Genomic DNA, 14,785 nt, shown 5'->3' on the forward strand with positions numbered 1-14,785 from the left:
GGGGCAAAGATGGGGAAAGGAAGTGCGGGGTAGGGATAGAGAGGCGTTAAGGGAACCCTATGGGACTCAATGGGACGTTTGGGGTTATTGGAGTGTTCTCTGGCGTTGTGGCGGTTAAATCTCACGTTGCCCCCATCTTACGGAAGAAGAAATGGAAGCGAAGAGCCTCAATTTCTTCACTTGCAATTCGGAAATAAATTATAGGATTTAAGATTAAATAGGGGCCGCTTGGGTGGCTCAGCCCCTGAGGGTGGGACTCTTCCGCTCAGGTCATGATCTCAGGATCCTGAAATCCAGCGCTGCGTGAGACTCCGCACTCACAGTGGAGTCAGCTTTGAGATTCTCTCCCATCTCCCTCTGCCCAACCCCCCGTGCTCTCTCTCTAAAATAAATACAATCTTTTTAATTTTTTGAAAGATTGTCTTCATTTGACAGAGCACAAGCTGGGGAAGCAGCAGGCAGAGGGAGAAGCAGGCTCTCCACTGAGAGCGTGATGCGGGACTCCATCCCATAACCTTAGGATCATGAGCAGAGCCAAAGGCAGTCGCTTAACGACTAAGCCACCCAGGTGCCCCAGTTACTCCCTTTTGTGGAAGGAAAGCCACCACAAGAAGTAGACGTCTTGTAATTTACATCATAAAGATAATAGTCACACACACATCATAAATATTATTCGGCATTTATTAGTTTCTTGGCTAATTAGGCGAGATAAAAGTTGACAATCACTGAACCAACGTAATCAGAAATCAGATAACTTCCAGGAAAACTCCTCTCCCAAACTGCCAAATTTTGTATCGCTTTTTTTTTTATTTTTATTTTTTTAAATTTATTTGTTAGAGAGAGCGAGCGAGCGAGCACAGGAAGACAGAGTGGCAGGCAGAGGCAGAGGGAGAAGCAGGCTCCCCGCCGAGCAAGGAGCCCGATGTGGAACTCGATCCCAGGACGCCGGGATCACGACCTGAGCCGAAGGCAGCCGCCCAACCAGCTGAGCCACCCAGGCGTCCCCCAAACTGCCAAATTTTGCAAAAGGATTCCCTAGAGCTGATTTCTCTTGATTGGACCACTAGGCGTTATGTGTCTGGTTGCATTAGGTTTAAGTTTGATCTGAGGGTCAGATGGCCAGCCTGAATGGGTTGATATTCTGAATGTATATAAAATAGATAAAAGTGAGGGATGCCTACGGGAAGCTCACTGGGTTGGTTGGGCGATCCTCTGTTTTCGACTCAGGTGGTGATCTCCCAGTCAGGGTCAAGGGATGGAGCGCCTCCCCTCACCCCTGCGTCCCCCCCACCACCTCAACCCGCCATGGGGCTCCTCCCTCAGCGGGGAATCTGCTTGTCCCTCTTCCTCCCCCTCTACCTCTCCCCTGCTCACGCATCCTTAATGTCTCTCTCAAATAAATTAATAATAATAATAATAACAACAACAACATTGGGATCTGGAACTAAACCTGGTTACCAAGACACAGTTGCATCCAGGGTGAATGAGATCAGTTCTCAGAGATACTCTACTTAGTTCCAGGTAGAAGACAGGTATCTATAAAGGTTTGCTGATTAACTAGACTTAGTTATATTTAAATTAAGCGGTTTTGCAGCTCAGAGCAAACTCAGCATTTCCTCATGACCTGTTTTTCTCTATAAACCACTTATTTCTTCTGGACTAAATGAACTTGCCCACCCTTTTTCTAAATCATGTATGGGATCAGAGTGGAGTAGGAAACTTGATGATTTCATCTGTTCTGGTTTTCTGTTCCTGTTACAAGACACCCCAAAATTTAGTGTCTTAAAACAACAATTAATGTGCTTACTAATCTGCGGTTTGGGCAGGACTTGGTAGTGACAGCTAGTCTCTGTTCCACTTGGCATCAGTTGGGGCAGCTGGAATGGGGCTAGATAGAGGAGCTTCTTCCAACACGCTCACTCACATGACTGGCAAATTGTTGGCTCTTGGCTGGGAGCTCAGCTGTGAATGTTTATTAGAGGACTGGTGGCTGGTAGGGAGGGGGTTCCTCATTCTCTTTCCCTGTACATCTTCCCAGGGATGCTTGGGTTTTCTCATACCATGGTGGCTGGGCCTAAGAGCAAATATTTCAAGAAGTTGCCATTTAGGTACTAGAAACCGGCACAGTCTCACTTCCACTGAGTTCTATTGGTCAAACAAACACAGAGCCTATCCAGGTTTTAGGGGAGGGGACATAAACGTCATTTATAGATGGGAGGGATGTCAAACAACTTGTGGCTATTTGTAATCCATTTCACTATGTCTGGCTTTTTTTTTTTTTTTTTTTTGAGAGAGAGAACAAGTAGGGGGAGAGAGAGAGGGAAAAGGAAACTCCCCGCCTCCCCGCTGAGTGGGGAGCCCAGCATGGGGCTGGATCCCAGGACCCTAAGATCATGATCTAAGCTGAAGTCAGAGGCTTAACCAACTGAGCCACCGGGGCTCCCCCACCATGTCCGCCTTTAAGAACAAATGGGCGTAAAGATAATAATAGGACCCATTTACTCAGGCATGTGCCAGTTACTGTGCTAAACACTTATAAATACATTCTTTTTTTTGAAATACTTGAAACTCTACGAGAAAAAAAGATTGAGAAATGCAGAAGTACTTGCATATGGGTGGTAAGGTAAGTGGCATCATGGAGCTGGGACTGGGTCCAGGCTTACTCCCAAGGGCATGTTTAACCAGTCATGCTTATATATTGCTCCAATCCCTGAGTTCTCATACAATACTCCTAGAAATCAGAACATGATGTTTTTCTGCTAAAAATAGAATGGTGGCCTTTAAAGAAAAAATTTAACACTTACTTGAATATATGTTTTTCATTAATAATTATTTTTAAATCCTTTGATTGTGGGTAAGCATTAAAAAAAATTTTTTTTAAAGATTTGAAGGGGGGAGGGACAGAGGAGGAGAATCCCCGCTGAGTGAGGGGCCAGGTTGGGGGCTTGATCCCACAACCAATGAGAGCATGACCTGAGCCAAAACCAAGAGGCAGACACTCAACCTACAAAGCCATCCATGTGTTCCTATATTAAAAATTGTTTAATGGGGGCTCCTGGGTGGCACAGTTGGTTAGGCGTCCAACTCTTGACTTTGGCTCAAGTCGCCATCTCAGAATTGTGAGATGGAGCCCCCTGTTGGGCTCCACACTCAGTGCTGAGTCTGCTTGTCCCTCTCTCTGCTCCTACCTCCCACCCAGCTCGTGTTCTGACTCAAATAAAATCTTAAAAACAATTGTTTTAAGTGAATAGAAAATGGACAATGTTGGAAAGAGCTGAACTTCGCTGGACAGTTTGTTTCCTAGATACATACTCAGGATGCTGGAAATTCATGCGAAAGTCATTTTCTGCAGATGAAATTTTTATTTCTGTGATTGAATTCTTGTTTCCTGGTGTGCAAATGGCACCATAACTTTACCTTGCTTTACTAATATCATTCCAAAAAGATAGTAAGTCATTAAAAACTTTTTTTTTTTTTTGGACTAGAACTCTGGGAGCATTTCCCCAATATATCATTGGAGAAGTGCTGTAACTTAATTTTTTTGTTTTTCTGTGTGGTACAATGTATCATCAGTACAAGCCTAGCTTTCAATTTTGCTTAAAATGAGTACATGCAATGCAGAATATTGATGTTTATTCTCTTTCACATTGCTATTCCCTAGTTTTTTTTCTCTTTTATGTGGTTTTTCCCTTTGAAGCAGTTCCAAGATTACAACTTATGAAGAAAATTCAAGGGTAGATTTCTAGAAAGCTAATAGGCTCCCGTATTCCTTTGATTTGTGACAGATTACCTATTAATTCTACTTTTCTCCACTGAACTTATAGACCACCTTCACTTCACTTCACTTCAAAGTCTCCCTGCTGGACTTCAAATTTCCATGTTTTGCTTATCCTCTGTCCTGCATACCCCGCCGCACCCCCCCCCCCCGCCCCGGCCTTTTCCATTCTCCATATAGATGCCAGAGCTATCTTTTAAAGTTATTTATCAAAGCACTTCCATACTTAAACTCTTTTTGTTTTCTACTGCACTTAGGATAAAATACAAAATCTTTAGCATGGCTTCATGAGTGGTCCCCTGACTTCTCCAACAGGGGAGCACACTGTTGTACCATCTCAGTTCCTACCTTACTAGCTATGGGGGCCTCCCATCAGATCCCGAAGCTCACTGAGCTTTCCTTCTTGTTAGGCCTTCACCTAGAATGTTGTGTTCCCACAGCTATATAGTTCTTGAAGCTTGTCCTCAGTGTCTCTACCTGGCCATGTCCTACTTTTTCCTTGGAGTTTTTACTGATAGTTAACTTGCACCGTGAGGTTTCTTCTGCCCCTTTCCACCCATCTAAATTAAGTGCCCCCATTCTCTCTCATAGTACCCTAATCTTTTCTTTTAAGGCACTATTAAACAAATATATTGTTTTCTCCCCACTATCAGACATAAGCTCCACGAACAGATCTGTTTTGTATACCACATAGGCACAGTGCCCAGAACATATTAGGTGCTCAGTAAAGATCTGCAGGATGAGTAAATGATTACCTTTGCTTCTTAATTCTTTTTACTTGACTCTCTCCTACCCTGGAAAGGAGCCCTTTAAACTGAGAGGATGAGGTCCTGGAACCTTAGCAGTAGGCACCAATGAAAGTTGTGAAATCTTAGTCAAAAAGGCAACAAATGTTTTATTTCTTCAATGCAAATTACTGTATTCACCACAAGCTAAAGAAGGGAACATATATATATATATATATATTTATATATATATTTGAATTTACGGAAGACTAAAGACATGGAAAAAAATCCAGCACCCCAACAAGTACGGCCAGGAAGGAAATCAGCTCTATAATAGGACAGTTTAATGAATTACAAACAAGAAAGGGTGGGAAAGGAAGAAAAAAAAATGTGCATTGAGTTTAAGACACTGTAAAACTCAGAAGACATATTTACTATTCAAGTATAAACTCAGTAAGGACTTGGCATAAATTGAAAGGCAGCTGCTGAGGTACACCATTATAAAATAAGTTCTATGAATTTACAATTCTACCTTCCAATTTTCTGGGAGAAAAAACCAAACTCTTGAAGGTCTTCACCAGAGACCCTGAGAGGGATTAACACTTTTGATGAAGACATAGTCAGCAATCCATGATTGAATTTACTATTCAAAAACATGTATTTATTTAAAACAATAGAAATACATGCTCTCAGACTGTCCTCTAAGAGTTTTTGAGACTGTTAGTTCAAGAGTTTCAAAGTATATTACTTCCAAAAACAATACTGATTAAAAAAAATTAACAAAAAACAAAAAACCTGATTTGATGGTACCTTACAAATACCCTAAATACCAAATTTGCTCCAGTCTAACATTGCAATTAATTTAAGAATTCCTCCTGTATTGTTAAAACATTTTTTTCCTCAGAAAATGCGGGTACTGAAACTGGATAGAAACACCATGAATGTGAAAATACCACCAGTTTTCTGCAGTTAAAAAAAAACTACAATGTTCTTTGGAATCACAGAAATATCAAAAATTGGGGTTTTTTTCCACAGTCTGTGCACCTTCTTTCAGGCTCTCCATGTTGCTTGTAGAATTGACCTGTGTGGTTCTAGTTTATAGATTCAAGTCTTGCAGTGCAATATCCACGCTTAGCATACCACTGTATCTCTGACCAACCAGGAGTTATGCTTAACCCAGAAATGCTGTCATTTACTTCTCCATAATGACTTCTGCCCCAAATAAAAACTTTAGAATGAGACAAAACATTCTGTTAAACAATCAAATGCACCCAACATGGAGAATTCCGGTGTGGTTTCAGCACTCGGGAGGGCACGGTCTCCTATGGTTTTTGATGGAAGGACCACAGGCCTAGCTGTTAGCACTCAGCTTTCCTTGGCCTTAACAGGAATTTCTCAGGGTTGGCAAGTTGGGTTAGATTCTAAGAGAATTTTGTCTTTGACAAACTACCATTTTTAGCATAAAATCTGGCCATGGCTATAAGTTTCAATGTGCGCACAACTGATTAGAGATTTTTTTTTGTTTTTCTCTTCAACATTGGCTGGAATTGAGTAGAAATAAGTCCATGATGCCTCTTCACGTGTGTCATGAAATATGAGAAATCTGTCTGACTCTAGACACTATTTCCTTACGACACAACGGGCAGGTCTCCAGTTGCAAGGCACAATCCATACACAGGTCACTGAGGAGAAAGACACAAGGGCTGGTTAGGTTAGTGCTTCCAAAAGGCAAACCGACAATGTGCCTACTCAATCTGAAATATTAACAAGTTCGTTCAGTGAAAGGGTAATCATTACACGTGGCTAAAAAAGGAACTAAATATACAAACCAACAATGAGTCTCCCTCCCATTTCTGATCCCCCATCTTCCTCTTCTGAGGAATAAGTAAAAAATTCAAGTACATTCTTCCAGAAAGTTTGTACATACACAGCAAAAACTTACAGATGTGTATATACGGGTAGAGACACAACATATTTTCCCAGACAGCTAGCCATTTATCCCAATATTAAACAATCCATTTTGTACTGCAGAACTGACACAAGGCCTTTATATGTTAAATTTTCATTTGTATGTAGTTAGTTCCATTTCTGGGTTTCTATTCTGTTCCACTGTTCTGTCATTCTTTTCATATACTGGGAGTAAACTATAAGCCTTTATTTTAATATATCTTAAGATGTGGTAGGTAGGGTGGGTCCCCTCCATAACTCTTCTCTTTCAGAATTTTCTTGCCTTATATCACATAAGCTTTTAAATTAGCATTTCTATTTCTAGGGGGAAAAAAGGTTGACCCAAATTAAGTTGGTTTAGGGAAAATTGTCACCTTTATAGCACTGAGAGGTCTTCTAAGAACAGACCCATTTATTCAAGTCTCGTATTGCATTCTTTAGTAGCTTACAAGTTTTCTTCTTGTAGGCACCACATATCTCTTGGTATGTATTCTTAGCCTTTTTTTTTTTCCCCTTAAAGTTTTTATTTACTCATTTAAGTAATCTCTATACAACAACCCCAAGATCAAAAGTTGCATGCTCCACCAACTGAGCCAGCCAGGTGGCCCTGGTCTGGAGAAGTTTATATAGAATCTATTTATTCCCTGAAAGTCTGAAAGAATTCATCTGAAACCATCTGGTCTTAGTGTTTTTGCTGGGGATGGGAGGGGGGTGGGGAGAGGGAACAGCGCAAGTGCAAATGTAGCTTTGATAATCATCTCAATTTTTTCTATGGTAACAGGAATACTTAGATTGTCCATCTCTTCCCAGGGTCAGCTCAAGTCATTCAGTTTATCCAGATTTCCTTTTGCCTCCTGCCCCACTTTAAAATTGTTGTTGCTGCTGAAAGTTGAGCTAAATTCTCTTACAACTCTTTAAATTTCCTCTTCCAATTATCTGTTATGGAGACTGCTCATACTTAAGATACCTGGTTTTTAGATTTCGGCCCCCATTCCTGAGCATTTGTTGTGTCCAAAACCACTGAGAAGGGCCAGAGAGCTTAAAGATGAGTAAGACCAGATACTGCTCTTTGGGACCTTAACAACCTCCCAGAAACAAAAACCAAAAAGGGTGCTGAGATATCCATTCTTTAAACTTTGCATCTGCCTGTGAGGCTCTAATGACTGAAACCTTCAAAGGTGCTTAACTGAGAATTCTGGGCTACAGAGTCGCTGCCAAGAAACAGCCACCAGCTGGAGTCACTGTGCCTTTCTTTCAGAAGAGAAACTGGTACAGCGAAGGGTGACATGAGATACACTGCCTGCACTTCCCTTAACAGCCAATTAGCTAACCGTGCATTGCAAAAATCATCAGGGCAGAGTGAAAGGCCCAGGCTGAGCCACATCTTGAGGTGACAAACTGGGGTCCATCCCTGCAGGCTCTGAACCCCCAGGAGACCCGGTGGCTAAAGCTCTATCAAATGTGAAAGGTTGCGGGGGAGAGCAGGGCAGAGTAAGGGATATGAGGAGTTACAGGGAGTTGGCCCGGAACATCAGCCTGGGTGCTGCTCATCCGGTCAGTCCACATGGGCCAAGTCAGGGCCAGCACACCGCCCGGCTCCTCTTCCCATTTCCAACCTCAGCCGGGAGGCCTTCTTGGGGGCCACTGTACTTGTTGCTCTTGCTGGTGTTTGGAGACTCTTCTGTAGGATCCAGGTTGCCCTCTGGTTCCTCTCTTATAGCTGAAAACTTGGTTAGATGGGAGGGAGGCACTGCCTTCTTAATGGTTAGGAGGGTAAATTGTATGTAAGTAAGGAGGCTATAAAAATAAAACTAAAAGGGATTTCCCAAGAGGCTCATAAATAGTATCAAAGCATTTACATTTTGTGAGGTGAAAACTGTATTAAAAAACAGTACCGAGGGGGCACCTGGATGGCTCAGTGGGTTAAAGCCTCTGCCTTCGGTTCAGGTCATGATCCCAGGGTCCTGGGATCGAGCCCCGCATCGGGCTCTCTGCTCAGCGGGGAACCTGCTTCCTCCTCTCTCTCTCTGCCTGCCTCTCTGCCTACTTGTGATCTCTGTCTGTCAAATAAATAAATAAAATCTTAAAAAAAAAAACAAAACACAGTACTGAGTAAACAAAATAAAAACAGAGGCCTTTCATCAAGCAGCTTCAGGTACTTTCAAGAAGACAGCCATTCACTACCTGGCAAACTAATTTCTGATTCAGCCCACTTTGTATATAATCAACTTTAACGAACAGCTAAGAAACTAGAAACACTGTGTAGGGTCCAAGGGCAGGCAGCCCCAGGATGGGCCACAAAGACATGTGGGTTACTTTGAGCTGAAAACAATCAAGATCCGGAGAGACTCTGACCTCCCTGCAACTGCCTAAAAAGAATTTAAATAGAGGACCTGTTACCAGGAAGAGTTATTAGCACACTAAGAAACTTACCTGCATAACTGGGCAACCTTTGTTTTCCAAACATCCCCTCTCTCACCTTCCTGCTAATGGCTTTCCTCCCCTTTTTACCCCCAGACCCCTACCCTTTCCTTAGTTTATGAAGACATATATACCTCATTTTGCTTGTCTCTGGAGTTTTGTATCTGTGTGGATTCCCCATACGTACAAAACTAAATTTGATTTTCTCCTGTTAATCTGTATCATATAAATTTAATTCTGACTCCAACTTGAGGAACCCTGGACAGAGCGAAATTCCTTCTTCCCCAACAACTATAAAAGCATTTCTAGAACAGGATGAAATTTTGCCTAATGTAATACACAAAAGAAATGACCAAACCCTCTCACCTGTGTCCACATGGCTTCAGTTGTGTGTCTGCTACTTCATCACAACACAGGGAGCAGCAGTTTTCCCGGATACTGACTTGCTTCAACAGAGCAAGACGCCTGTGCCTGAGTAGAAAATGTAGTTTGAAACTTATCTGGTCAACAAATACATGGACCTATTAGCAGAGATGCATATTAAATGCTTTGAAAATACTCTGTTCATGTGAAGTATACTACGTATTCCTTAAGCTTTGTCCAGTAAGTTTCTCATACACACATCTCATTTCAACCTTACAGTGATTTTCTACAGTACAGAATGACAGAGGCAGGGTCATTCCCATTTTACAGACAAAGGCATAGTTCATGGAAATGATTTGCATAAGGTCACACACATGGGAAACAGATTCAGGACTCAAATTCAAATCTTTTGATTCTCAGGCTAGTACAGTTTTATTTTACCAGCAAATTTTCACTTTTAAGTCCTACAACTCTGAGAGTTTGATGAAAAGCAGTGGAGACTTTCCCAAGAAAATGCACATACACAAGTTCTTATACAATTTCAAGGTGTTGGGATGCCTGGGTGGCTCTGTCAGTTAAGCGGGTAAGCATCTGCCTTTGGCTCATGTCGTGATCTCAGGCTTCTGGGATCCCGCATCAGCAGGGAGTCTGCTTGTCCTTCTGCCTGCCATCCCTCTGCTTGTGCTCTCACGCTCTCTCTCTGACAAATAAATAAAATCTTTAAAAACAAAACAATTTCAAGGTGTTTATTGCTAGTCTAACACAGACTCTTCTGACTAGAAGGTTAGAATCCTTGCATCACACTTTGACTCCGTTTGAAGTGGAAAAGCAGACAGTCAGAACTGCTTTGCTGAAGGTACAACCCTGATGCCTGGGCGAGAGAAACATGAAACATTCACTCTGTTCACCTTGGGCCAAAGCCTGGAGATGCAGCAGTGAAGAGAGGACTAAGAACATATCCCTGCCTTCAGAGAGCTTACACTCCAGTGAAGGGAGACTAGAAAGAAACTAGGTGAAAGAGTAAAGTATATAGAATTTTAAGTGCTGATGAGCGTATGAACAAAAAGCAGGGAGAAGGATAAGGTAGTTTGTACAGGAGCAGGGAGATACCATTTTAAATACAGCAGCCATGGAAGGTGACATTTAAGACAGGAAGGGTGTGAGGGAATGAGACCTGTGGATATCTGGAGAGACACCATTTGTGATACTGTGATTTATAATAAATAAATATTTGGTCTTCATCTGGGTTCCTGGCACAGAGGTCCTAAAACCCTGGAAATTTCCCGAGACAAGAGCAACACAGTTCTTTTGTTATGTTAATCAGCCACCTTTAAAAAGCCCCTAGTTAACCTAGGTTTTGGGCTGGTTGTCAAGGGAACCAACCTTGTAATTAGTGGGTTGGTTCACTCCTAATTTCACTCCTCCCCCCACTTCCCAGGAGGGCAGAGGCGCTGGAGATTGAGTTCAATCACTAATGACCAATGTTCTCAACAATCTCATCTTCATAATGAAGCCACCATAAAAAACCAAAAGGGGAGGGTTTGAAAATCTTCAGGATTGGTGAACATGTGGAGATATCGGGAGAATGGTCCATTCAAAGAACATGGAGCCTCCTTGCCTCTTCTGACATGCCTTGCCTCTGCATGGCTTCCATCTGTTCTTTATTATATTCTTTTATTGTAAACTAGTAAGTAAACTATTTTCCTAAGTTCTGTGAGCCACTCTAGCAAATTAACCAAACCTAATGAGGGGATCATGGGAACCTCCAATTTAGACACAGTCAGAAGCACTGTAAAATCTGAACTGACAACTGGCATTCGAAGTGAGGGCAGAGGGCAGCCTCGTAGGACTGAGCACTTAACCGGTGGGATGTGACACTATCTCCAAGTAGACGGTGTCGGAATTGAGCTAATTGCTCGCTGGTGTTGGAAAACACACACCGGCCCATTCTAGAAGGAAGAAGAGCAAGTGCCAAAGGTCCTGAGGCTATAATAGATCTGGTATGTTTCAGGAACAGCAAGGAGGCCAGGGTGGCTGAATAAGGAGCATGAACAAATGGGAGAGGGTAGGAGATAAAATCAGAGAAGTAAATAAGGGAGAGGACAGGACAAATTGTGTACAGCCTCCTAGGTCACTGTAAGGATTTAAGCTTTCATCTTAAGTGATATGAGAAGTCACTAGAGTCTTCTGAGCAGGGATGGGCATGATCTGATCTAAGCTGTAACAAAATCCTTCTGGAGGCTGTGTTGAATAGATTGAAGGGAGCCCGGGCAGGAACAGGAAACCAGCTAAAGGGCAGGGCAAAAATAATCCAGGTGGGAAATGATGGCAGCTTGGACTATGGTGGCAGCAGTGAAGGTGATAAGCAGCAGTAGGATTTGGGATATATTCTGAAGGCACAGCTCCCAGGGTGTGCTGAGGGACAGGACGTAGGAATAGCAGAAAATAAGGTGTCAAAGACACTCTGGGATTCCGGCCAGGGAACCTGGAAAGACAATGGAGTTAATAACAGATGAAGGAAGCTTGCAGGTCTCCTACATCCTGGCGTGAGTGGATGACTATTGTTGCTGAAAAGTGGAGCTATGGTGCTTCACTGTGCTCTTCTTGTTTTCTTTTGTGGGTATTTGAAGTTTCACATAACAAAAAGGTTCAGAAGGGGAAAAAAGAATAAATGAAGGAAAAGAATGAGAGAAAGAGAGTATATACAATATAGAACAATTTACAAGATTCCAGATAGTCACAGGGCCTTGATCTGCCAGGAAACCAGAAAGGAATATATTCCAATGAGTAAACGAATACAAGCTGAAGAGAAGCTTCTGGAGCACAGGCTGAAGATATTAATGGCACAGAAAACGGTCTCAGGCACATCCACACCTAATGTCACAACACGTAATGTGGGGCAACTGGAACGTTAAAGGGGTGCAAGGTAGCAGCAGGAGGCTTCTGCGGCCTGGAGGAGACCCTCATTCAGCCTCCCCTGACTCCCATGTTGGTGTCACTGTCAGAGCAGGGCAACGTAAGCTCACCCTCGACTGCAACTCACCTCTCGCTCGGGGCAGGCTGCACCTGGGGCCAAGCTGACAGGGAACTACGAGACTATGGAGAAGCTGCCCATAAAATTAGGAGACTTTTTAACAGGTGACGCCTATTGCCATCTGACCTTTGCAAAGTTTAATTCTACAGGGGCGGTTCCCTAAATGCTGGAGCAGTGTGAACTGAGGCCGGCCTCCAGCGGAACTGCTGGGGCCTGCCCTCCCCTCTCAGGGTGTACGTCACAAGGCAGGCCGATTGCTGGGCTACACCCAAGCAAACAGGCTAAGCAAAAAAAAGAATGAGGTATGACAGACAAGTGCAGTATTCAGACCATCACCAAGAAGAGTTTAAAGTTCAGAATCTCTGTTAGGACCAACACAAGTTGAAGGGGAGTTCCAGGAATGACCCTCCGGTCCCTGAGCTGGTATGTAAGTGGCCCTTCTGTTCCTTCAATATTACAGAGGTTCCACTGTGACACATGTGATGTCACAATGTGACAATGACAATGACACAATGTCCACATGTGACATTTTCTGGTTCATCTGGAAACTGCTGAGCCGCTTTTCAGCCTTGAGACACTGAGTCCAAGGTGAAGCACAGCCCAGAAGGGCTCTTTACAGACCTGCTTTTTCAGACAAAACAGGAGTGAGGATTACAACAGTATGTTACAGATACCTTCAGGGGCATGACGGCCCAACCCTGGCTACAACTCGGTCTTTGTGATCTCTGTGAGTGTTGAAGCAATCTCTGTCACTGATATAACATGTGTGGCATTAGTAGCAGGAACCCTCTTCCTCACACACGCCCAGAAAGCGGCTCTGTTAAAAAATGATAACCTTTGGCTCATATCATGAAACAAGCTTCAAGTTGAGGTCATTGCCAGCAAGCTGCTGGAGTCTTTCCCAGCTTAAGGAACAGATCATGTCATCTCATAAGGGAGAAAAGCAGGTATTCATCCAAGGGGATAATTAATGCCAATCACAGTTTCTGGCAAAGAAGGGCTGTGAAATTTTACCCACGACGGGTAAAACTTACTGTCCTAAGGACTATAAAACAGTGTCAGCATCTTTGCCATGTGGCTAAACCCAAAAAGAAATATGTTTCATTAAATCCCAAAGTTAAAAGCGCATTAAAAGATATACCTGATTTCCTGATATTTAGGATTTTTCACTGACATTCAGGTAAAGTTAGTTGGAGGGGCTTTTTTGTGTATGTGCATGTGTTATATTGTCTGGTTTTTATACTGATGTTATTTAGCTCATAAAAATTATTTGGAAGTCCTCTTTCTTTCTGGGTTCTGTAACTTTTTTTCTTTTTTCTGGTGCAAAAAGGTGAATTTATTAAAGCAGGGGGGCAGGAGGAACTGCTCGCCTGGGATTGTCAGGAGCAACTGATTGTGTAACATTTTCTAAAAAATTCATTTACTAGAGAGAGACCTACCACAGAGGGAGAGTGAGAGGGAGAAGCATTACTCCCCACTGAGCAGGGAGCCTGGCACGGGGCTCAATCCTGGGACCTTGGGATCATGACTTGAGGCAAAGGCAGCCGCTTAACCAACTGGGCCATGCAGGTGCCCTGAGGGTTCTGTAACATTTTAAATAGTAATTTATCTGTTACTTAAAAATTTTGTGGAAATCTCCTGTGAAACCAGCCGGATCTGGTATTTTTGGGGACATACCCCTTACTTTGTTTCAATTAATTTTATAATAATAACTGGTTTGTTTGTATTTCTTCCGAGATTTCTTTGAGTAATTTTTATTTCCTAGGAGGTCATCCATTTTACTCAAGTTTTCAAAATTATTTATAAAAAGTTGAAAAAAGTCTCTCAAGGAACTGCTGTTTCAGCTTCCCATGAGAGCCACGTGAAAGTCTGCAGACAGCCTAAGCAGATCCCTTACCTTGGCAAAATGATTTTCTCTTCAGCTGTGAGGAAGGCGTAGTCATTAAAAGTGCTAAATTTCATAGATGGTGGATATTTGAATGGTTTTGCTCCAAAATTGAACTCACATTGTTGATATGACATGAAACTAGCTGCAGCAAAAAATCCAGACCTACAAATAAAAACAAGGACAGAGGTCAAGAGAATTCATGAAAACAGAATAAAGCTCATACACAAAGTGGGTTTGAGATGTTGTACCCTAGCAGAAAAGAAGGGTGACAGATTCTGTTTACTAACCTAGACAGCACTGTGACCCTGACAATATCCTGCCCTCATCTTCCTATACCAAACTTCAAGACAGATGCAGGTATGATCAAACGGGCCCCCAATGACTCGAAATAAAATGATTTCTCATCACAACTGACCACATAAATGGACAAAGTCTTCTTCTGGAGAAAAGTGAATTCCATGAATCTACCAAATTTTTGACTGAGGAAAGCTACTTACACAGTAGATGAAAAGACTTGCTTCTCAGGAGGCAGCTGGTTGCCGTTTAAAAAGAAGATCATCTGCTTTTCATTCAAGTCTAACAGAAATCCCACTGTGTCTCCTAGTGGATAAAGTGGAGCATTGTTAGGGTAA

General features: G+C 42.6%; 1 protein-coding gene across 1 annotated transcript in view; it reads right to left on the reverse strand.

The window, feature by feature from the left end:
• Positions 1-4,806: 4,806 nt before the first annotated feature.
• Positions 4,807-14,785, reverse strand: part of RSPRY1 (ring finger and SPRY domain containing 1) — a 45,085-nt gene continuing 35,106 nt past the window's right edge. The window contains exons 12-15 of the mRNA XM_080829660.1: positions 14,651-14,753; positions 14,163-14,315; positions 9,235-9,339; positions 4,807-6,182 (exon numbers count right to left, since the gene is read on the reverse strand). Coding sequence (XP_080685786.1) covers positions 6,086-6,182; positions 9,235-9,339; positions 14,163-14,315; positions 14,651-14,753 — 458 coding nt within the window. The 3' untranslated portion in view covers positions 4,807-6,085. The remainder of the gene's footprint in view (positions 6,183-9,234; positions 9,340-14,162; positions 14,316-14,650; positions 14,754-14,785) is intronic.

The sequence above is a fragment of the Martes martes genome, assembly GCF_963455335.1.
Source record: "Martes martes genome assembly, chromosome: 17".
Classification (NCBI taxonomy): domain Eukaryota; kingdom Metazoa; phylum Chordata; class Mammalia; order Carnivora; family Mustelidae; genus Martes; species Martes martes.